General features: G+C 30.7%; 1 protein-coding gene across 1 annotated transcript; it reads right to left on the bottom strand.

The window, feature by feature from the left end:
* Positions 1-11,806: 11,806 nt before the first annotated feature.
* LOC129939946 (battenin-like) lies at positions 11,807-23,673 on the bottom strand. Its single transcript, XM_056048141.1, has 6 exons — positions 23,517-23,673; positions 13,292-13,482; positions 13,086-13,225; positions 12,853-13,011; positions 12,409-12,739; positions 11,807-12,351 (listed from the first exon to the last, which is right to left on the bottom strand). Exons 2-6 carry the CDS (start codon positions 13,457-13,459, stop codon positions 11,917-11,919), a joined length of 1,233 nt encoding a protein of 410 aa, XP_055904116.1. The 5' UTR covers positions 13,460-13,482; positions 23,517-23,673; the 3' UTR covers positions 11,807-11,916.
* Positions 23,674-26,696: the final 3,023 nt, after the last annotated feature.

Here is a 26,696-nt window from a genome sequence, read left to right as displayed (position 1 = left end):
AATCCAAAACGCACAAAAGCTGACTGTAAACAACAAATGAATAGCAATTTCTTGTACCTGTTCGTATGCTGGTTATTTTGTTTAAACTTTAACAAAATAAATAAACTGAACGTAAAAACTTCATGTTAGCGCTGAAAACTTATAGTAAAGAAGGAATGTAGTATGTACCTTTTAGCTACCAATAACATTCCTTCATTATTATCATAAACATGGTTTTTTCTATCTATCTGCATAAAGCTAAGCTCGCCAATGAACTATTCTTTATTCGTTTTAGACATCTACCTACATGTTACCTAACTACACAACCAATAGGCGATCGCTTTACAATTTAAACATTCATGGTCATGCCTCTTTCTTATCTTATTTATTTTCCATTCTGGTTCTTCTAATATGAAATTACAATAAGGCTATCTAAAGGAAAAAAGCTTTTAAGGAACAAGTTGAATCTATATCGAACGCATCGTAGCTTTAAGCCTAGTACATACTTCCTCGTGAAGTGAACGTTCGCCAGTGGAGAAAGTGAACTTTTGACATTGCTCACTGGTACACACTTGTGAGTACACGTTGTGAACATGAACAAACCAAATGTCAAAGCTTCACCAACAGTTCCCGTACATTTTGCACGTGAATTGCCCGTGAACGAAAACTCTCCACTTTGTTCTCCACTCAGCTTCACAAGCAAGTTCACGAGTGAACCAAAAACTGAAATTTGTATGGGTTCACGAGATGGTTCACAAGTATGTACTAGGCTTTATACATAATAGAAACCATTTTTCATATACAAAGATCGTACCGATCCTAAACAGCTGACTTAAGCATGCAAAAGTTTGTTTCATCCCCTTATTAGATACAATGTTAAGCCATTTTGTTTTTTTATATAAAGTGCATTGATATAAATAAAACAAAAACAAATTCATCAACCTTCAAGCCTAGTACATACTTGTGAACCATCTCGTGAACCCATACAAATTTCAGTTTTTGGTTCACCCGTGAACTTGCTCTTGAAGCTGAGTGGAGAACAAAGTGGAGAGTTTTCGTTCACGGGCAATTCACGTGCAAAATGTACGGGAACTGTTGGTGAAGCTGAAGTCAAATGTTCACAACGTGTACTCACAAGTGTGAACCAGTGAGCAATGTCAAAAGTTCACTTTCTCCACTGGCGAACGTTCACTTCACGAGGAAGTATGTACTAGGCTTCATATGGAAGCTCTTTAAGTGAAAATAAAATATATACAAGGATAGACTCAAGTAGAATGAAGGAAATTGTGTAGACTTTTTGGGTCGAAAATTAATTATCTCCCTTATTCTGCTGGCTGCTTATGGGAATGGAAATAATATTTTTCTCGCGCTCCCACTGAATTTCTCCACTTTCGATACTAACGCCACGCCAACGACTCTGCATCTGGTCGCCCTAAAAGTTTCTGCTCATGAGAGTACTATGGTTTTCATTATGTACAATTTTACATATTGGCATTTATATCTTTGAAGACAAACTTATTTTACAGGTATATTTTTAAATCTTATATAAGTACTTTTTTAAACATACTCTTAGCCTACAGGAGCAAGTTCGTGCGACCCAGTCGTGCATTTTATTTGATTCTGTATGCCAACTCATTTTTTATAAAAAGGAGCGCTGTCGTCTAACAGCGGGTATAAAGACCCTTCTCCCATAACCTTTTGTTTTTTCTTTTCGCCCAATCTTTTCACTTCAGAATTATTGTACCTCATATAACAAATTGTCTACTTTTGTTATTTTAGTATCAATTCGTCAAATTTTTGTAAAAAACGTATATTTAAAATAATTTTTAAATAACTGTATTCTGAGAACCAGTACATCCACAGACACAATTTTAGGCTCAAGTTGTAGTCATTTAATTTTCCTTAAATCGTACAAAATTATTGCATTTAACCCTCCAGGGTAAAAAGTACTAATAAGCGAAAAAGCTAGAAATTCTCGCTCTCGAGGCAGGAAACTTGGAACATAAAAAACAAGTAACCAACAATTTAGAACTACCTAATTTAACGCATGGTCTGACGTATATGCATAGTTATCGGGCTAAACTAAAAGTTTTTAAACAACTGAAATAAACAACTTAATCAACTAAAAGTTTTTAACCGAATGATTTCTCAGCTTCAGCATTTTACAAACGGAAAAAAAAAATTGGCTGTACTAATAATTTTAAGCTACGAAAAGAAACGTTCTTAACATTTATTTTACAAAAATTATTCGAATAGCAACGAAAGTAGTATTGGTTTTTAACAAAGTCAAACAGAATTATTATGCTGTCAACGATAAAGAACTTTATCTACCAAACATCCACTTTTACAAAATGACATCTGTGGGTTGCGCAAAAAAAAGAACTAGAATCATTTAAGAAATAAGGACCTGTTTCATACAATCAAGAGACGTTGTACAAGACCATGATCATTCCGGTGCTATTTAATGGGGCTGAAATATAGGGTCGAATTAGAACTTAATTGGTCGCTTTGAGAGAAAGATTATTCGAAAACTTTATTGATTAGCTGATTCACTTGGTCAAAAGCTAAAAATATACATCGACTAAAATGACAACGTAATGTACGGCGCAGTTATCACGCAGTAAGAATGCGATAAATTGCAATGTAAGCAAATCAGCACAAGCGATACTCTTACAGTATTTCGGCGCGTGTGCTGATTATGCATTAATATACTGAATTACAGTATCAAATTATGTCTGAGAACATAATTTTGTAAATGTTCTCATAGCTTAAGCTTAGGTTAAGTTTTCAATAAATACTAGTGAGTAAGAAAATTATATGTTAGTATTAAGCAGATTGTGACAGAGAAACCAATAAAATTTATTTTTTTAAAAATACAAAGCTAAACTTTGTAACTGGCGCCCGAGCAGGGACCTGATTTTGAAGCAAGGAAATTCTTTTTGACTTTGTGAAACGATAAAAGTGCGGTGAAGTACAAGAAAAAAAAAAACACGCAATAATTGTCAAGGATAAAATCCAAAAGTAACAGACTGATCATAACTTCGTGAAACAAATTAAAAAAGTGAAGTACAAGTTAAATTCAGTGCGTGTAGTCCAGAAAATAATATCAGCGCAATAATTGTCAAGGCTAAAATACAAAAGTAACAGACTGATCTTAACTTCGTGAAACAAATTAAAAAAGTGAAGTACAAGTTAAATTCAGTGCGTGTAGTCCAGAAAATAATACCCCAAAGCTACAAACTGATATATTCTTTGTGAAACAAAGGCACAAGTGAAGTACAAGTGAAGAGAATTCCGGCGTGAAATCAAGGGAAATCCGAACGTAACAGACGAGTGCCCCAGTAAGGCCCACCAAACTCAACGGCGGACACTAAAAAGGAGTAACACGAAGCTGTTCGATGGAGATTTATTTAAAAATTAGTCTGATATCGTAAGTCTTAATTACTCATTTAAATTGTAAGAAAAAATATTTTATATCTACAAAGTAAATATTGAAAAAATAAACCAGACAAAAAGAAAAAAAAACCATTGCACAAGAAAAAATATTAGATTACATACATATAACCAAAATATAGGAAGTTATCGTTTAGAAATAAAAACGAAACATACAATTAAATATTTAAATAAAAAACAATTGAACAAAATTTATCTAAAAGTTTAATCAAAAGAAATCTTGCAAAAAATCTAAGATTTTAAGTCACCTAAAAGAAAAAGTCTAAATATTATCTTACAAATCCTTTCTCTTACTTAAGAAAAAATCATCAAATATTCCAAACTTCTGAACATTCTATTAACTGCCAAACTATTGGGAAAGTTTAAAGAAAACATTTTTATATTTCCTCTTTAATTTTTTAAATCAAAAATAATTCGAAATGGAAGCCCAAATAGAAGCTCTACAAAATGCTGTTACGCAATTGACAGGTGCAATCAACTCTCAGATTGAAATTACTCAAAATCTTCAGAGAAGATTAAACTCATTAGAAACAGTACGTGCAATTCCTGTATTTCCAACTTCTCCACCAGGTCCTAAGACGGAAAAGGAACTGCAAGAAATAAGCAAGTTACCCGATTGCGTAAAGGAATTACATGTCTTTGACGGTAATCCCGTCCAATACATCTCATGGATTCATAATGTTGAATCAATTTTAAAGGATTACGAAATTGTAAAGAACAAACCAATCTATAGGTCTATACTTCAAAGTATAAGACAAAAAATAAGAGGCGGTGCGGATGCAGCTTTGGTGTCGTATAATATTTTCGACAATGATTGGTTGTCAATCAAAAAATGTCTCTCTCTGCACTATGCAGACAAGAGGGATATTCGTACTTTAGAACACCAATTAAATAGCCTCTCTCAAGGTTCTTCAAGTATTGATGAGTTTTACGCAACTGTAAACCATCAATTTTCCCTAATCATTAATAAAATAAAAACGGAAGACTATAATTCAGAAACTATAAACGCACTCAACGAGAGCTATAGAAATCGTGCTCTTGACGTATTCATACGCGGTCTTAACGGCGATCTTTCGAAAATATTAATGATTCAAAAACCACAAAACTTGCCTGAGGCATATGCATCGTGCCTTGAAATACAAAACCTCAATTTTAGGAATATGTCCTTACACTCAAAAGCAGGCTTTAATACTGTGACTGCCCCAGTCAACCAGATAATGTCACATTTCAAGAATCAACCTAGACCTGTAAAACCGCATTATAATAATCCTTCTCAACTCAATCTTCCAAATAGAAACATGGCCTATAATATCCAACACAATAATAATTATCAACGTAATAATGCTCCTAGACTCCCTAATAGACCTCCACCACCAAGGCCAACTCAACCAAAACCTCCAGTCCCCATGGAAGTTGATAAATCAATAAACTCTAGACAGGTTAATTACATGAACAGACCTTATAATAATCAAAATTCTAATCATAACTCTGGAAACAATACCCCAAATTCCGAAAATCTTCCTCAAAAACGCCAACGCCTTTACCACACCGACGTCCTTGACGAAGAAGAATATCTTCAAAAATATACAGACAAATTCGATGAGGAACCGCCCCTTGCCGTGGATGAAGACATAGAAGAAAATTTCGAAGAAGGACAAATAAATTTTATGATAGAGGGAAGTCAAGCATCCCCTACATAGAATATTTAACAAAAAATAATAAAACACTGAAGTTTTTAATCGACACAGGTGCGAATAAAAACTTCATCAAACCTGAACTGGCTACAAAAGCACTTCCAACAAATGAGCCTTTTTCAGTACAATCAGCTGGAGGATCAATTAAAATAAATAAAAAAATTTCTGCAAGATTCTTTAAAAGTATTGGAAACGATACAATTTTAGAATTTTACTTATTACCAGGACTCAGAACTTTTGATGGTATCATCGGCGATGATACATTGAAAGAACTTGAGGCGGTTATAGACAGGAAAGAAAACTTTTTGAAAATCAAACCTGATATTAAAATTCCATTAAGACAGAAAGAATCTAAACAAGTAAATAACATTGAAATAAGAGACACGCATTTACCAGAGAATATAAAGATACAGCTTAGAACAATTTTAGAAAAATACAAAAATGTATTTGGTCCTGTAAATGATGAAGATACAATTGACACAAACATTAGAGCAGAAATTAAAACATCAACCGACGATGCAATATATACGAAATCCTATCCATATCCGATTCATATGAGAGAAGAAGTTGACACTCAAATACGAAAGCTTCTGAAGGACGGAATAATAAGGCCCTCGAGAAGTCCGTACAACTCTCCATTGTGGGTTGTGCCGAAAAAATCGGACGCGAGTGGATAAAGAAAATTCAGATTAGTCCAGGATTATCGCAGATTAAACAGTGTCACAATTCCTGACACCTATCCTATACCAGACATTCAGACAACAATTGCAAGCCTATTAAGAGCGAAATATTTTACAACAATAGACTTAACGTCCGGGTTCCATCAAATTAAAATTAAAGAAAGTGATATCCAAAAAACAGCATTTTCCACGATGAATGGAAAATGGGAATATACTCGACTCCCATTTGGGTTACGAAACGCACCAGCTATTTTTCAAAGAATAATTGATGACGTTTTAAGAGAGTATATTGGGAAAATATGTTTCGTCTATATAGACGACATTATCATTTTTGGATCGTCAATTGAGGAACATTTTAAAAATCTGGAACTCATACTACTGAAACTAAAACAAGCCAATTTAAAAGTTAATTTAGACAAAACTGAATTTCTTAAAGAAGAAGTCGAATTTTTGGGTTATCTGATAACAAACAAAGGAATTAAACCTGACCCTAAAAAAGTTGAGGCAATTCAAAAAATGAAACCTCCAGAAAACCTGAAAGAACTTAAAGGATTTCTTGGCTTAACTTCCTATTACCGTAGATTCATTAAGGATTTTGCTAAAATTGCAAAACCATTAACGAATCTTACTAGAGGGGAGAAGGCTCAAATAAGAGCCAACCAATCAAGTAAAATCAAGATTCAACTAACTGGTGTAGAACTAAAAGCGTTTAGAAACTTAAAAGAACTATTAACCTCATCTGAAATTTTAATTTTCCCCGACTTCGAGAAACCATTCATTTTAACAACGGATGCGTCGAACACCGCTATAGGAGCTGTCCTTTCACAGGGCGAAATGGGCAAAGACCGACCCATAACTTTTATTTCCAGATCACTAAATAGAACAGAGGAAAACTATGCGACGAATGAAAAGGAAATGCTCGCCATAGTTTGGGCTCTCGAAAGTTTAAGGAGCTATTTATATGGTGCAAAGAAAATAAAGATTCTAACGGACCATCAACCTCTGACATTCTCGTTTAGCAACAGAAATAACAACGCTAAACTAAAAAGATGGAAATCGAGAATAGAGGAATACAACTATGAACTTGTCTACAAGCCAGGAATAACTAATAAAGTCGCCGATGCGTTATCGAGACTGAAGTTAGAAGTTAACAACTTAACTCACTCGAGTTCAGCAACAATGCACAGCGCAGAAGAGGATAATTCAGACCTTATCCCACACTGTGAGGCACCAATAAACGTCTTTAAAAACCAACTAATATTTAGCGAAGGAAATAACATGCAAATATATGAAGAGCCTCACCCGAACTATCGCCGACACTTCATTAAACTTCAACAGATCAATAAAGAAAATATAACCGAAATTCTCAAACAAAAACTAAACCCAAATATACTTAACGGTATAAAAATTCCCGAAAGCTATCTTCAACTCCTGCAGGAAGTCTACAAAGAGTTTTTTAGCAAATTCAAAATCCGTATCTCACAAAAATTCGTTCAAGACATAGGAAATGAAAATAATAAGTTTGAAATCATTCGAAAGGAACATAATCGGGCTCACCGAAATTATAAAGAAAATAAAGAACAAATTTTAGAAAATTATTTCTTCCCAGGTATGACGAACCTAATAAAAAAGTATACAAAAAAATGTGAAATTTGCAATTTAAGCAAATACGATAGAAATCCCCACAAACCAGAACTCCAAGAAACACCTATTCCTACCTATCCCTCGGAAATAATTCACATGGATATTTTTGAAATAGATCACGAGAAATTTATTTCTTGCGTAGATAAATTTTCAAAATTTTCTAAATTTTTTCACATAAAAGAAAAATCTGCATTGTACTTAAGGCAAAAAATAATTAAAATCCTACATTATTTTACAGTCCCTAAAATCTTAGTTACGGATAACGAAAGCAGCTTCATAAGTCCCATTATATCGAATTATATAAAAACATTAGGAATTCAATTATATCTTACACCCCCACAGAAAAGCGAAGTCAATGGCACTATAGAAAGAGTGCACTCCACCATAATCGAATTGAGTCGCTGTTTAAAGAAAGAATACCCAGACTTCATTACAAAGGAAATTATAAATATAGCTGTAGACAGATATAATAATTCAATTCATTCTGTCACTAAAAAGAAACCTAGTGATGTGTTTTTAGGAAAGGCTCAAAGATTAAATTATCAAAACCTAGTTGATTTCCAGTCAAAAGTAAATGAGGATTTGTTAGAACGTACAAAAAAGAATCAAAAAAATAAATTAAAAAGAGCAAACCGAAATAGACACCGACCTAAAACTTATCAAGTAGGAGATATAGTTTACGCCGCAATTAAACGTAGGGATGGCAAGCAAAAGCCTCTTTTCTCAAAAGAAATCGTAGCAAAGGATAACAGGGTTACAATTCTAACCGAAAGTGGAAGAAAGATCCACAAATCTCAGCTTAAAAATACGTCTCCATAAAGTTATTCTTTTTTTTCTAGGTTACTTCTATATTTAACATCAGCTGCGTTCAATGTATATGAATACAACACTCCTTTAATTGAAGTAAAACAAGGAAAAGGGAAAATAATACATGGCCACTTCAAAATGATACATGTTATTAACCTAACAAAATACGAAGACCTTATACTGAATATAAAGCCCACCATCGAAAAAGAAATAGACAAAAATAGTATCCTCTACCCACAACTTCTTAACCAACTTACAGATTCAGAGAACTTATTGCAAAAGCTACTAATAAGGAATAGAGACAAAAGATCCATAGATTGGATAGGCGCGGCATGGAAGTGGATAGCCGGAAACCCAGATGCCACAGACTGGGATAGCATATTGAAATCACAAAATGAAATCATTGAAAATAATAACAACCAATATAAAATTAACAATGAACTAAAATCAGTTACTCAAGATTTAATAGAAAATTACAATAAAATCATTCGACGAGAAGATAGAGCAAGTATAGATAAATACGAGCAAATGCTATTCAACAAATTAATTATCTTCAAACAGGAACTTAAAGAAATTGTATCAGCGAACCATTTGGCAAAAACAGGAATTATCAACACAAACCTATTAGATATAACTGAAATACAGAAAATAGTTTCTGAAATAGAAACACTTCCCTATGAAAATGAAATAGAGGCTATGGAATACGCAGAACCGTTCATAATTCAAAAGGATTCTATTTTGCTATACATAATATCGCTCCCAAAAACTTCAAATAAGGTTTATAATCATGTTATAATACGAGCTACTGTAATTGAGAATAAAAGAATACATTTAGAAAGTAATGAAATTATAACAGCTCACGACGAGACATTCTCCATTATGGAAAAATGTGACAAAATAAGAGAAACTACCATATGTAAAGAAAAACAACTTCAAAAATTAACACCTGATCATTGCCTTAACCAGCTTAAAAAACAATTAAATGCTTCTTGTGACTTTCAGTTTTATAAGAAACCCATTATAGAATTAATAACAGATAATTTAGTTTTTATTTCAAATTTTAGAGGAAATCTCAAACATAATGAAAAAACAATAGTCTTAAATGGTACATATCTGGTTCAATTCAATAATGATTCAATTAATATAGATGGGAAAAATTACTCTAATACAGAAGTTACTAGTTTTCAGATTCTACCCCCAATATTAAAAGGAAATTTGTCAGAAAAAAAGTTAAAATTAGATTTGGAATATTTACATGATTTACATTTAGAAAACATAAAGAAACTTAACATTTTTGAAAATTTTAAAGAAATATCTATATTTTCCAATTTTATATTGTATATATTTGCATCTATAATTTGTATTGTATTAATTTATAAAAAATGTAAAAATAGAAAATCAAAGCAAATTGAAATTAAACTTCCTGTCATTCTACCCCAGGTAAATGACTTTAAGGAGGGAAGAGTTATCACGCAGTAAGAATGCGATAAATTGCAATGTAAGCAAATCAGCACAAGCGATACTCTTACAGTATTTCGGCGCGTGTGCTGATTATGCATTAATATACTGAATTACAGTATCAAATTATGTCTGAGAACATAATTTTGTAAATGTTCTCATAGCTTAAGTTTAGGTTAAGTTTTCAATAAATACTAGTGAGTAAGAAAATTATATGTTAGTATTAAGCAGATTGTGACAGAGAAACCAATAAAATTTATTTTTTTAAAAATACAAAGCTAAACTTTGTAACTGCGCCTGCATACCAATGCTTCATATGGACAAGTTTTCGTATCCAATCCTGATGATATTCGTAATATTGGGACCCTCGCAAATAAATGGCATAAATCCTGGACTGTGAGAGCTTTCAAATTTAAATATAAGAAAAAAGGCTTTTAAGACTTCAATTGATCATTGTATATTTTTTTGTTTATAGTGTAAATTCGGCTTATTCAAAAAAGTAATAATGCGTACTACTCGAGCCTCTTTTTCTAATTCAAATGTCTTTTCTCATTTATTCTGTTATGAGACTTGCATTACAACATACAATTTTAGACAATACCCTCATAAAGTTGATTTCAAAAATTGTGTTGCCTTCTTACAGGTTTCAAACAATGGCGGATCCCAGACGGATCGTAAGTAAATTTTTTAATGTTAGTAGGATTTGTTTTGAGTTTCAACGTAAGCGTTTTACGATTTTGCCACACGCCTTTTATTTAAATTATTTATTAATTACATATAAAAATGAAATATATGTTTAAGTGGTTTCCACTTTGAAGTTGAAAGTGTTACTTTAAATTGAGGACTGGACCAAAACACTACATATATGAATCGGAAATCCAGGTCTATCACAACCGCGCCGCACAAATTCAACTTTGGACAATTAACATGGGCTGGTGGTGTGGTTCATATGAGACATAAATTTCAGTTGTATAAGGAAAGATTTCATCTGCAGATTTTCTTTTAATTCAATTCACCAAAAAAGCTGTTTGTGTTTCAAAACTACTTCAATATTTGTTATAATCTAAAAGGTATTCACAAAATTTAAAATTTGGGAAAGCTTTACTAGTGCTTCAAATTATTTCAATGAAATGTTTTGTGATATGAGAGAAAGAGCCAATATTCAGATTCTTAAGAGTGTCTTTCAGAATTGTTATCTATTTAATATAAGACCAGTCGAAACTATTGTATTTAAGTTCGGCATATTTAGAAAACTGTTTTTTTAGGCCGTGCCCAGAACCTCGTCTTTATGATAAGATTGTGACCCTCCCCGATTAAAAGTTTGGATCCGCCCTTGGTTTTAAAATCCCAACAAATCATAACCACCTAAAATAACGAAAACAAATTATAAATCTACAGTTTGTAACTCTTACTCCCAAAAAACTATAGAGAACAAAGATTGTGCTTTGTTATAAATGTATAAAATTGTGTGTCGGTATAAAAAACCGTATACTGAACATTACCCGCTATTTAAGAATTCTCATCTAGCAAGTTTATAAACAATGACATTAAGTCACCTCTTACAAAAGTATTTTGTACTTAATTCATCAAGAAATAAAAAATATGAGTATGTACATTTCAGTGCTTTTTGCGTTTTTGTTAATTTCATCTTCTAATTAATAATACAAAAAGGGTGTATACGATTTATTCAAATAATAAAAAATAATTGCAGGAACAACAATTTATTTATAATTATTTTGTGATGTACGTAATATTGTTATTAAAGTGCCATCAAAAAGTTTATAATTATATTCTAATGAATTAAAGAGTATTCCATCACGAAAACAAATCACAACTCATTTTTTATTGAGTTCGATTAAAACTGGTTTACTTACGAAACCGCAACCAGATGCGGAAAAAAAATATATAGTGATTTCATGCACCGATAAAATTCTTAATTACGTACGATTGATTTTTAATAACTATGAAGATGCTGATCACAGTCACTTTTCACTTCTTTTTTAATTTTTCCCGCAAAAGGTCTCTTCCTTTCAACAACTTTGAGAAAATAAATTAATTCGATTTAGGCTTTGCATCTAGATTTAAAACAAATTATTAACATTATTACGTTTTCGCATAATTATTTAATAATAATACTTTTTATCTTACAGGTAAATATTTCTTAAAACTAGAATCGAATCGTATGCCAACCTAAAACTGCCTTACGAAAATGTAAGTCTCTTGTATTCTGGCATTCTACAAATAGCATTATGCACCGGCAAAGCCAGGAATCCAGCTATCATGATCCCCAGCGAGTCAGCCTGGACAGTCACACCAATTGCAAACTCCCTCCTTGATTGTGGAATATCCTTGGCCATTCTATAAAACGTATTCACATATGCCCCACCGCCAAGTAGACCTTCCCACAAGACCACAGCAAAGGGTATCCAAATAGTTGGTGAATAAAAGTATATAACTTCAGTCAAGAAATAGACAACATTGAAGAATTGCAGCAACGATAGAATCCAAATTTGTCGGAAACTTATCAGATTCACCGAAGAACGTGATATGAAGACTCCAATTTGATAGTCCACACATAACCAACGATATTGAGCTTCTTTGTCGAGGAATGAATTTTCAAAGTACTCCAATTCAAACTGCAATAAAATTACATAAAAAATCTGATAATAATTGTGTTCTTTCCTCAAACCTACCAATCCTTGATTTATGAAATATTCGAAAAAGTACACAAACAATAATGGAATCATGTACTTCAGTAACTTTGACATGTACTTAAGCCTTTCCAAATAGCCTTCAAGTTTTTGGGAATCTTCAGACATATCAATGACAGAGATGGCAGTATCGCTTTTTTCTTGGGGTTTTCGCAAAATTACCCAAAATGCTACACACTGCAGAAGTGGAACCGACATCATAATTAACATTGTGTCCCTTGAGTTTAAACCTATAGCTACAAGCCCCGCATAGGCAATGGAACCAATTATTCCAGCACCTCCAGTACCAGATGACCATGTTGAAAGAGTATTTCTAAAACACATTTTTTAAAATAAAAGAAATGTGTGAATTTTTGTTCTTATCCTCGTGAAATCATAATTAGATTCGTTGTTCATTAAGGATTTTGAAACCGACTATTGACTTACTTGTTATAATTTGAAGTATATGCTAGAATTGTTGACTCTCCAATGCCACACGCAGCAGAAGTACACGCAACACCTATAATTGCAATCACATCACTGTTAGCAAATGCAACCAACAAAAAGCTCATTGAAGTTAGGAATATAGCCGATATAACTCTTGTACTGCAAAAAAACGAGAAAATTTATTTATTAAAAAATAATATTCAGATTAAAAATAATTTTTGATTTTCATTTACTTAACCCAAAACGGTAAGAATGGAACGATTACCTTGACTACAAGGCCTGGTACCACATCAGCTAAAAGTATAGCACCAGTACTGACGATATGACATTGTCGCTGTAGAACTTCACTTTTGACTTCTTCAACATGTTTTGTCTTAAAGTAAAAGAAATGGAAATGTGAACTTTAGCTGAAAGATCAACAATTAAATATGTTATATACCTGAGTATCAAATCGAGCTATAATATCGTGGGCAGCACTCAGCATAACAACGTAACCGAAATTATTGCACAAGCCAAGGATCCAAAATCCAACCAAATCTCTCCAAACTTGTTTGTCTTCAGGAGATTCTTCAGCACTTTCCGTGTCTTTATGTTTTGCCGCTGTCATATTTTCTTAATTTTATTTGAATCCTAGGAAAAAATATAATTAAAACTTAGTTATATTTATGACTGTTTAGTTATAATTTTATTACTCTAAAAGTAAATTGGTCTGAATTGCAGGAACTCCTTTGTTTTATAATATCAGGGCCTATCATTGATACATTTTTCGCCAATTTGTATTAATAATATGACATTTTTGTTTTTTAGTGTTGTAAAATTAAAAGATACTTAAGTCTCCTAGTTGTTGGAAATATCTGTGTCAAACAATATTCGTTGTTAATATAACTATTTCTAATTTTCAAAACTATAATTCACTTCGAAAAAATATCGAGAGAGCTAAATTTTGGTTAAGAACTCGACTCTCTGAAAAGTCCTCTTACTTATTTATTTCATCAATTAATCGAAGATCGGCTGATTACAAAATTACTAGAAAATAATAAAGCTAATAATATAAAGATATTTATAAGGAATCTTAGTTTAAATGTAATAAAATAATTAATCAATTACATATTTCAAGAATTTTTTTCTTAAAACAATCTCTATTCATACAAAGGTCAATTTCATTATAAACCATATTAAATAGATACAGAGAACTCGTTATTAGTTCATTTAGACCATAATTAGTTCTTTAAGAAGGAGGATAAAATAATAAATTTGATTAATGAAAGCAAATCCAAAGAGTTTATTCTGTTAACAATAATACCTTTAATGAATAAGACTTGTCTCCAACATTTAAGCGTTTTTAAGGCAATAAGAACGCACCTTGATTTATTTATAATCTGGTAAAGACTCAACCCAGTTAAGTTTTCGAAGTACGTACAGAGTGAATCTTTTCTAAACTCTTTCTCATAATATTATTTTCATAAAAAGGAGACCAGACGATACAACAATATTCTAAAACAGGTAGAGCTATAGACATAAATAAGGTCTTCAAAGTGAAGGCATCCTTAAAATCTTTGGAGTTCCGCTTCAACAAACCTAAAAGTGAGTTACCTCTAGATACAATGTAATCAACATGAGATCTAAAGTCATTCTTTGAACCAAAATCACCCCAAGATCATTTACCTAAACTACCCTCAGAAGACTAACATCATAGAATTTATATTCAAGGTCAATTAGAGATGAAGATTTAGATACACTAAAAATATTACATTTCGAGTAATTCAGCTAAAGATGAATGTAGTCGCACCATTTAAAAAAATTGTTTATATCCAACTGCATTAATAAGCAATCTTCAAGTGAAGATGTTGCTGTAAATACTTTAACATCAGCGGCGTACATCAAGCAGTTACAAAATTTAAAAACAAAAGGTAAATCATTTACAAAGAATATAAAAAGAAGTGTACCCAAATGACTGCCTTGTGGAAGACCCGACGACACTTCTATAAGATTTGAAACACAATCATCTATTTTAACAGCTTGTTTTCTATCAGAAAGGTACGAATCTAACCACTGTAAAAATGAAGCATTCAATCCTAACATCTTAAGATTTTGTAGGAGAAGACCACGATGCACGCGGTCAAAGGCTTTTTTACAAAAATTGAAACTTATATTGATAAGTTCTTAATAACTGCACACTAAATATTTTAATACTCAAATTATTTTTTTGAAAAATGAAGGTTTTTTTTAAGAAATCAATGGCATTTTAATGTTTGAAATAAAACTTTTTTTGCTGGTAATTTCTTAAAGAGAATTTTTTTTGGAAAAAACGGTCGAAAACTTGTATTTGGGCGGCAATTATTTCTTGGTGAGATATATTCGGGAAAAAAGAAATGTAATGCTAGTTTTTAGAAAACAAATATTTTCTTTTAATTTTCTTTTAACTATCAAAAAGATAACAGGTTAATTGACAATCTGAAATAAAAATATATTTTATTTAGATATTTTACAAATTTAATTGTTTTATTTATATACTCGTACATATGTCATTGTTTTAGAAGAGTCATTTTTGAAGTTTGGTGCATTCTTAACCCAGAAGAAGAAAGATGTTACAATAAAAATATATTCAAAATTCACTTTTAAAAAGATCATTGCCTAAAACTGACTTCAAAGATCAAAACATGGAAAAAAATTATTCCGACAGAATTCAAATAAAAATAGAGCCTGGAATGCGACCCACACTGATAACTTCCCATCCCGTTTGTCGATTTGTCTTGCTTAAAAGTTTGCAGGCTTTCGTGTTTTTTTTTAAGTTGTTAGTTGAATTATTCTTAAAAAATTTCATATAAAAAGATTTTAGTGTAAAAATCTAGTTTTATTAAATAGATTTTTAGTCGAACACAAATTTTTACCAATTTAAGCAGCATTTCTTAAATTTTTACAAATTTAATGAATAAAATTAATTTGAGAGATATCAAGAACCGAACATAAAATTTTACCAAGTTTTTTGTATAATTTGTTATTTTTTATGAAAAAACGGACTCTTGGATTTTTATAAAAAAATCTACTAAATATCCAAAACAATATTTTCTGTGAAACAAAAAAAGTTTGAAGACTTATTTTTAACTTTTGAAACGCTATTTGAGTGAAAGAAAATTTTAAAAAAGTTTTAGTATTGTTTTTTGGTTAGGTTGTTATTTTTTGTAAGAAAAACTGTCTAATCCAATTTTTCTTAAAATTTTTCACAATGTTGAAAACAATATTTCTTATAAGTTAAAATTAGCTGGAAGACATAATCTCAAATTTTTGAAAAGATATTTGAGTCGAAATTGAGTTTTTACCCACTTTGGGTAATGTTTTTTTAGGTTTTTATTTCTTATAAAAAAAACTGTCAATTTGATTTTTATCAAAATTTTATCAGATGTTAAAAAAGTCATTTTTCGTTGCACAAAATTGTTTTGGAGAAGAAATCATTTTTTATTCGTAAAATTTTTTCAATTTTTTTGATGTGTAAAAAATAACGTTTATTGGATTTTTTCCAAAAATATTCTGGTTTGGTATCGCGTTACAGTTTATAATATAAAATCAAATTCAAGTTTCTAGCCATATTGATTCGTGAGATTACGGTTAACCAAAATGTTCACCTTTTTTTTAACTGCTATGGTAAAAAAAACCACGGAATGTTCCTAGGAGCCCTTCCTACATCTTTCTGCATTATTTTCTGTAAAACAAAATTTATTTGAAGTCGATATCTCTTCTGGTTCTTGAGCAAAAAAAAACGTCGCGAACGTACGAACGTATATAAGCACGCACGCACAGACATCTCTCCAAAAATCTTTTATTTTGGCTGTAGGGTCCTTGAAACGTCGAGAAATGTCAAAATTTTCAATTTGACAAATCGGACCCATTACAATAACTTCCTATGGGAAGTTAAAAATTTCAACTTTTACAAGATGAACATTTATATAATTTTATATATTATATAAAATTATTATATATATATTTATATTATAATCAAATTAAAATGCAATACTAATGAAATCGTTGTTAATTGTTAGGCAACATAAATTTCCAGTAATTTTATAATTTATAAATATAAACAAAAAAACTAAATCCCATTTTTATTTTGCATTGAAATTGTGTAAAACACCGTGTGCATACAAAATTATAATAAATAATATACACAAAATTCAATCTTGGAAAGATCATTGTCTAAAGTTGACTACAAAGTTCAAAGAACGGGAAAAAAATTAAAATATTGTTATTCAATTCAAAAATGTACTCTTAAATTTTATGGTTGTTCCGAAACACAAAAATTAATAGAAATGTTTCTGACCAAATCTGTAAAATTGGTTTTAAGGAGCCTGACAAAATTAAAACAACATAATGTGTGTAATAATTTTACATTTACATATTTATTTTAGAACACTGTTGTCCAATTATTTAATTTGGACTTCTTCTTACATATGAGCATTCCAAGATTCCAACAGTGTTCTAAAAGCTAAAATACATAAGCTTAAAAGTTTTTTGGTGCATTTCATGCAAAAATTTAGAAATTGTGTTGAAACGTAGCCTTTTTATAAAAATAATATTTTTTGGTTCTTGTTGGCAGTTCTATGAATGCGAAAAACGCTGCAATAATACATGTAGATTAACCTAGAAGATGACAAAGCTCGCAAGAAAAATGTGATATATGAAGATTTGTTTGGCGTTTTTTGACGTATTTTTTTGGACTCAATGTTCGGAAGTCCATTATTGCAACGTTATTAGTCTGCGTACTTGTAGAATGGAGCTAATTCTAGAAGATAAATTCTAAAAAATAAGGTTTTGCGTGAACCTTTTGAAAATGTTTTGATCTTAAAGGATTCAACAAAACTTAAAAATGTTTGATTCTTGAATTTAAGTAGCTAATTTCTCTAAAAATAAAAAAAAAATTGAGGTAAACGAACAAGTCGAGATGGAACTTACACGTTTAAAAATCTCTTTTAACTCCAATTTTCGAGAGATTTAAAGCTTTTTCATTAAATTAATAGATATGATTCTCATTGTGTTTTTCAATTATTCCTTTGAGTTGTACGAAAGTTTCTGCTGTTTTTGTAACATTAATTTTGCTGAAATTCATGTTTAAATCTCAATTTTAAGGAATCTAAAGCAAATTTACACTTCAAAAATTAGATTTCTTTAATTTCCTAAGATCTTAAAAGTTTTTGTATTTAGTAGAAAATCAATTATTAAAGAACAAAATACTTTAAGAAAGCATTACAATATTGATGTGTGCCAACAAAATAAGATGGAATAAACAACGAGTTTCAGGAATTAAAGGAGAGTTAATATCAAATTGACGATCTCTAATTCAAGATTACTTCTTAAGCTTAACAACCTGAATATTTGCTCTTTCTCTCAGAAAAGATCTAATGAATATACAGTTTAAGGCATTACTAAAGTGTTACAAATTAAAAATTGTGTGTAAACAAAGATTTAAGTTGTTTTTGACAACAAACCAATTTTCGATGAATAGTGTTAATTTCATCTTTAGATGAAATCTTTACTTATACAACTTAAATGACGATCTCCCTGAATCGTCCATTAATCAAAAGTTGATAAATTTGTGCTGCTCGATTTGAATAGGGCTAGTTTTTCGATTCATATTATGTTATTGATCCAGTCCTCAGTTAAAAGAAGTATTCTTAACAACAACATTTAAAGCAGTAAGATACAAAATTTTATGTCCAAATATAAAAAATAAATATTAAAAAATTAGAGGAGGATTATATCCATCAACACAATATGATAAGTTTTAAATTCAATGGAATTCCATTGTATAAATTCAAAGCTACAACTAAAACCAATAAACTTTAAAAGTAATTACATTTTCTTTGTTTTGTTTTTTTTTTTTAAATTTATTTAGCTAGAAGCCCTTGTAGCTATTAGCTTTCAAGTATTGTTTGGTACATTTATGTATAGTTCAATAAATAGTAATAATCATAATGTTTTTTTTTTATCTCTATATCCCTACTTATTAGTTCAATCAATATTCGTATTTACAACTTCAAAACCAACAAGGTTCGTTGTTTTGTGTACGCGAATAGTTTAAAATATTCATTTACATTACATATAACAGTTACAACAGTTCCAGTTCTATGTTCAAATGTTTATTGCCGCTTATTTACCAGATTTATTGCTTTTTTCCCTGTTATAAATGTTTACTTCGTGATAGAGCATTATTATCTACTAAACGAAAAGCTCGTAGCTAAAATTAAATTAGTTGCTCTTACTTAAATATATTTATTCAAAAAATAAAACGGTTATAAATGGACGCACGTCATTTTTTATTAAAACTCTATGTCAGCAAATTCGCAAAACGAAATTAGATGACTCTTCATTCAAAATATAGAATTAACCTCCATTTATGAGTATGCTTTATGATTTTATATTTTATTTGAGATACAAAACAAATTTATTCAAATTTGTTTAGTCTAATTAACAACTTTTAGAATTTGACTGAAAGAATTTAAATTCAGATACAATGTTTTATTGCATCACAGCCGCTGCGATGTGACTAAATTATTTGAGCTACAAAAATACAATCGATTGTCTTGAAGCCCAGTTGGCTTACATAAAATCTTTCTATAACTCTTTGATGTACACCTTCGCAGCTTTTAAAACATGTACTCGTATATTAGTAAAAAATTGTTCACGTGATAAATTCAACAAAATATCTCAAAATTTTGTTTAAAAACAATAAACAAAACAAAATATGGTTCATTTGTTTAGGTATACTTAGACATATTATTGACAAACCAGATAAGTCAATAATGAGCTACGCCTTATAGGTATACAGAAATTCACTAAATTTTCAAAAGACTGTATCTTTAGAGTAAAATAATATAAGCCTATTTATCTTTTGACATAATATATTTTTACGAGTATTTACTTAATTTTTAGAGATCAAATTAGGGAGATACGAAACAAATATGCCTCAATTGATGTACAGTTGTCTACGACCTAAATAAATTGCCTTTGTTAAACACGCTTCATCAAAAAAGAAGAATTTAAAAGTGTTTAGAGCCTGGAATTTTATCTAAACTAATTTAGGCTCGACATAGGTAACGCTGGGGTTACCTATAATAAAAATAATTGCAAAGATTTTCGTGAGTGAAAAGTTTTTAACTTGCCTTAGAGAGTTATTGTAACCGGTCTGATTTCTGAAATTGTTTGCATTTCTCGACGTTTGAAGGTCCCTACAACCCAAATCAAATATTTTAGAGAGATGTGTGTGTGTGCATGGGTTCGTAGGTTCGCACGTTCGGCGAGCTTTTTTCAAGAAACAGTAGAGATATTGACTTCTAATAAAATATCTTATACAAGAAATAACACAGATGGATATCGAAAGGACTCTAAAAAAAATTGATAGAAAAAAATTCTGTTAAACCCAAAATATCTCACGAGCCCATAACGCTATACATATGTGTAATATAAAGGAATACCAAACTTTTTTAATTTTGAAAATATTTTGTTTTTATAAATTAAAAAAATTAAAAATAATAATTGTCATCTTGAATATTTTACTAGCAAGAAATGATTTTATCTCAAAAATTATTTTATGCAACGAAGCCTGACGTTTTTCACATCTGGTATAATTTTGAGAAAAATCGAATTGAAAATAACAATCTAAAAAAAATAATTACTAAAAATTAGTAAAAATTGATTTTCGACTAAAATGTCTTTTTAAAATAAAGGTATTGGCTTCAAACTAATTTCATCTCATAGAAAATATTGTTTTTGATATTTTGTAAGATTTTTATAAAAATCCAAAAAGAAGTTATTGTAATGGGTCCTATTTGTCAAATTGAAAATTTTGACATTTCTCGACGTTTTAAGGTCCCTAGAGTCGAAATAAGAGATTTTTTAGGAAGATGTTTGTGCGTGCGTGTGTTCGTACGTCCGTAAGTTCGCGACTTTTTTTCGTTGTCTATAGCTGAAGAACCAAAGAACCAGAAGAGATATCGACTTCAAATTAATTTTGTTATACAGATAAAAAGGCAAAAAGATGCAAATAGGACTCTCAAGAAAATTCCGTGTGTGCTTTTCTACCATAGCAGTTTAAAAATTAGGTGAACATTTTGGTAAGAGACTTCAATTAAATTTTATAAAATATATTGTAACGTGATACGAAACAAGTATATTTTTTGAAAAAATTCCAAGTAACGGTCTTTTTTATAAATCAAAAAAAAAATAAAAAAAAAAAATTGTCACCTCGAAAATTTTGACAATAGAAAATGATTTTATCTCTAAGACAAAGACAAAAGTTGACACTTTTTTTATAAAAAATAAAAACCTAAAAAAAGACATTACTCAAAGTTAAAGTTAAAAGTGGTAGAAATTGAATTTCTACTCAAACACCTTTTCAAAAATTTGAGATTATGGCTTCCAACTAATTTAAGCTTATAAGAAATATTTTTTTCAACATTCAATGAAATTTTGAGAAAAATTGAATGGACAGTGTTCTTACAAAAAAAAAAAACCTAAACAGAAAAATGAATAAAAGTCGGTAAACATCTTTTTTCGATTCAATTATCTATTCAAAACTTTGAGATATTGGCTTTGAACTACTTTTATCTTTTTAAAGATATTTTTGTCAACACTCAGTAAAATTTTGAGGAAAATCTATTTTTTTGAAAAAAATAAAAACAAACTAAAACTTGGTAAAAGTTTTCTTTCGACTCAAAAAGCTTTTCAGAAATTAAAAATATTGTCTTCAACCTCTTTTTTATTTCACAGAAAATATTGTTTTCAATATTAAGTAGTTTTTTTAATAAAAATTAAAAAGTCCGTTTTTTCAAGAAAAAAATATAATCTACAAGAAATATTACGCAAATTTGGTAAAAATTGATGCTCGGTTCTTGATATCTCTTAAATGAATTTCATTCATCCAATTTGTAAAAATTTAAGAAATGCTACAAATATTGGTAAGATCTGTGTTCGACTAATAATCTATTTAACAAAACTACATTTTCAAACTTAACTATTTCTTTATATGAAAAATATTGTTGGTAAGTTTAAAATTTTTGAGAAGAATTCAACTGATAACTTTTTCAACCCAACACGAAAACCTACAATCTTTTAAGCCAGACAAATAGACAAACGGGATGGGAAGTTATCAGTGTGGATCGTATCCAAGCCTCTGTTTTCAATTGTTTTCAATTCCGAAAATTCAAAACACCAATAGGTATTCGCTGAAAACATAATGCAAACTATTGGATATATATATTTTAAGGACAGCTTTCATCATTTTAAAGTTTGTTCGCAGGAAAAATACAATTAAAATGTAAATTTTACGCAGTTTATTCTCTATTTTTTTTTAATCTTAACACCGTTTAAAATTCAAATAGGAGGGGACAACCATTTATTCTTCAAAAGAGTGCGAACCAATACAAACATTTTGGAATACAAAAATTTATTTATGTTTTACTCAGTACCCGTGGCATGATGGTAAGTGCGTTGGACTGTCATGCAAGAGATCTTGGGTTTAATTCCTGCCTATGCCACCTAAAGCCTTTTCACGGGTACTGCCTCTTGCAATGAATTGACAAAGTCTCCAAGAGTAACTCTTGTCATGAAAAAGTGCTTTCTCAAATTAAACGTTCGGATTCGGCATATAAACTGTAGGTCATCTCCATTACTGACAACATTACTCGCACGCAGGAGTGGTTGAGAGTTGTAAGTCACTAGGCCCTGGTTCTGGACTGTTGCGCCACCCAATTTATTTATTTATGTTTTACTTTGTTGTGTATCCTAAGACCAAAGAAAACTAAGATTGAGTAAGAGAATTTAATTGATAACTATTCTGTAGCACATTTTTGTCTAAGATCAAAAACACACAACTTATGTGCAAATATTTAAAAAAATCAGTTTTTGAGTCATTGATAGCGTTTTCGAGTTTATGAAGTAATTAATTTCTAACTCAAAAGAGTTTGATTAACTACTCTCAATAACGATTTTTAGAAGTTTTTCTCTACCAGATTATATAAAACCTTTTTTTACAACACTCCCTCGTAAAAAACCCGAACGGTTTTTGATGTCCTATTTTTGTTTTCTCAAGACAAAACATTGTTAAGAAAATCATCTAATTTAGTCAACACATAAAATTCACTCGTGATGTTAAATTTAAAAATGTTACCATCCTGTAATCCTTTCTAAAAAGACCCGTTCTTAGGTAAGAAGTGGTTGAAAGCTGTAATTTATTTAGTCATATAAGAGTTGTTGGACTATACCAATATTTAGCTCTTAACTTAATTACTCCACTTTTTATTCACGTGTTTTTAATTTTGTTTTACCTGAAATTCCCCTTGCAACTTTTCAAAAACACAAAACATCATTCAGATATAATATATGGCCTTAACTCAATGCCAATTGCACTTAATTTTAATAAGATAATGAAACCAATTACACTCTTATAGCAACTTGTCACAGATTGAACAATATAAAATTTAATTTTTTTTTGTATTCAGAATCACACACAGATCTTAAAAATCTTACAAAATTATGTTAACAGTCAATTTTTAAGTTTGTTGAAATTTCCGAAAAAATCGATTTTTTATATTTTTCTTAATTAAATTTGATAGACAAAATATTTTTTTTTTTTGTCATTTAAGAATGAAGTCACAGAAATATTCATTACCTACCCTTAGAACATTCAAATTTCAAATAAACCGACAACAGCCTATTTTAGAAGGAATAACGCGATGAACAGACTTGTCTCGCCCACGAAAGTGAAAACACGAGTAATGTCTTTCAAAAAGTACAAAAACACGTCTAGATAGAGATAACAAACCTAAATAGACTTAAGCTCTACAAAATATATACACTTTAGGTACAAAACAGTCAGCTGGAAATTAAAAGTCATACAATTTATTGTTTGGATGGGAGTGGGAGGGCAGCACAGCCACAAGTGGCGTCGACGGGCGTCATCTGTTAATCAATGACCTTTATAGAGATTTAAGCTTATATTATGAAGTTATTGTTCTGAAAAGAAAGCTTACAAGTATAATAATAAAAACGCAATGATGCGAATTCTGATTTTGATGATGAATTTATCACATGCGGGCTAGAGCTGATATATCTGAACTGAGATATACCTTTTTAAACAGCTTACAAAAAATAGGTTAAACAAGCAAACCAATTATATTGCAATTTCCTCAATTCTTATGTGAATAGATCATGACATTAAAATAAAAAAGTTTTGTAATTATTCTATTTATTAGCATTTTTACTTGGTTTTAATGTTGTTTTGTTTTGATAGTTATTTTTGAACTTTAACAATATATTTTAACATCCAATAACGTAGTTTTTTCCCTCTTCTTCAAATGACTCAAAAATTGCAGAGAAATGATTGTTGGTGCACTAAAAGGTTACATTCTTGGTCCACTCTTGATTTTTCTGTTTAAAAAGTTAATCATAGGTAAATTGTTTCTTCAGCGAATGTCTTAACTCGTGATTCAAAATATTTAAACGTGTTTTAAGATTATATCAATTGCGCGAGGAACACCTTAATCAAACAAAAGCTACGGAATTGTTTTTTAATTTTTATGCTTGTGAACAATGCAAATAAGTTTTCATTACTGCAATAAAACACAAATTGTTATTTTTTTTTATTGTGTTATTTTAAGGTTTATAAAACATTTACTTGTGCCAAGTAAGGGAGTCAGATATGTGAGGAAGAGGAAAGAGTTGTTAAAATGTGTTATAGATAATATGACAATTCTTCTCCTTTTCTGATAGGGTGTCCCAAAATTCACATAAGATTTCAATATGCTATTAGTTTTTCATTGCATTTATCTCTCTGCAAGTAAGTAAGTTTTTGATATTCAAAAATTCAAAAGACAATAGATCCTGAAAATGAAAAGGGTAGTTCAAACTTTTTTAGAAGAACCTGAAGGTAGTCATAGCTAGAAGCTAAGGTTATACTGATCTAAGTCATTTATTTATTTCATTTATGAATTTAATGGCAAAAATATTCTGTAATGTACTAGGATTTAAAAATGGGTTGAAATAAATATTATTTTAACTGAATTACAAGCAGGTCTTGACAAAAATTTACAACGAATGATCAAATTTGTATACTTTCATCTATAGTCATCTATATTAAAGGAACACAAAAGTCTATTCATTCTTCGTTGATTGTTTATAAAATGTCACAGATTGGATTGTCTATAAAATTCACAAAAATTATTCGAGACATTTACAAAGTTATAGGACAACTGTTTGGGATGGAGATGACTTTTGGGAATGGTTTAGTACCAGGACAAGATTAAAACTTCTTCTCTTTGTCTATAAACGACGTTGCACATGATCCTGGAGGAATACAAATTGCTAACAAAACTGCTAACATTCTTTTGCAAGCCGATGATCTTGTCGTGCTTTCTGGTCGTCAGAAGGATTGTAATTGATAATTAATTGATTATCAGCCTACTGAATGAATGGGGAAATAAATCCTAAATAATGGTTTTTAAAAGAACTTTAAGTGGCTGGAATATAAGAGGACAAAGCTTAAATGATACTCCACTAGAAACAGCAAAGGTGATAAAATAGCTTGGCCTAAGACTGAATGCAATAACAAAATTAGATCACAGAAAACACCAATGTGAGAAATTCAGCAGTGCGTAAAGCTTGGTGAATGTATTTTGTAGAAACTTCCTAAAGGCATTTTTTAACTTGCCCCAAGATAGGCCCAGCTATAAAATATATTTACGAACCGGGCTACTAAAGATATTAAAAATATGCTTAAGTTCTAATCTGATAATATTATCAAAACCTGCAGCAAAAAGTGGTCTTGTATGGGTTTAAAATCAAAAGAACATTGTCCCCACTTCTTCAGTATATGTCCAATATTTAAACTGAAAAGTCGTTCTTTTTTCTACTCCCTAAACGAGCACGACTGGATAACTTTAAGCAAATACAATTCGGTTCACATGGTCAGACGCCCCATGTTTTTTCTTCATGAACTACGAAACTCATCATTTTAGGATATTAACTAGTCACTATGCTTCCTCGTTAGTGACGTTGACGGCAGCGCTGATATGATCACAAGTTTGATTCTCCTGGAAATGAGAACTTTTATCCCGAATAGGATTAAAAGCATCAGACCTAAGGAAAACGCATGGTTCGATGCGAGCTGTAAAGAGGTTATTAGGGTTAAGAAGGTAAGTTATCGTTTTTTAAAGCCAATCCAACTGACAAAAACCGGCATAAGTTCAAGCAAGCAATGTCTGCAATGTCCCAAAGACAGTAAAAATGTTGAGTCATTTGAAAAAAATATGAAGAATTCTTCCTCCTCCTCGGTTTCTACGCTCGTTGTTAATGACACTTCACCTGTTAGCTTTTTAGAGAAAGTTAATCGCCTGTACTTGAGCGAGTGAGTGATTCTATGGGACCAAATCGTTTTTCGCACTCGTACTGCGGTAAGAGTTCTTAAAGATCTCAATATTCATAAATCCGCTGGTCCGGATGGTATCCCCGCTATTGTTGTTCTTCAAAGCTGGTGAAACCACTGCGTATGCTTTTTCATCTGTACTACTCCTCAGGTCTCGTTCCAAGCAGATGCAAAACCCCATTTTTGCACCCTATTCCCCAAAAGGGCGAAACTTCCTTACCGTCTAATTACCGACCGATTGCACTTACGTCCCTTCTTTTCAAGTTCGTGATTAATTATCAGCTCAAGAAATATCTCGAAGATCGAAAGATTCTTAATGACTGACAATACGGCTTTCGTAGCAATAGGTCCACTGGTGATCTCATGGTTAATCTCACCGAACAGTGAAACAAATCTTTACATAGTTTTGAAGAAAGTAAGGTTATTGCACTAG

The sequence above is a fragment of the Eupeodes corollae genome, chromosome 1 (genome assembly GCF_945859685.1).
Source record: "Eupeodes corollae chromosome 1, idEupCoro1.1, whole genome shotgun sequence".
Classification (NCBI taxonomy): Eukaryota; Metazoa; Arthropoda; class Insecta; order Diptera; family Syrphidae; genus Eupeodes; species Eupeodes corollae.
This window is presented reverse-complemented; position numbering and strand designations above follow the sequence as displayed.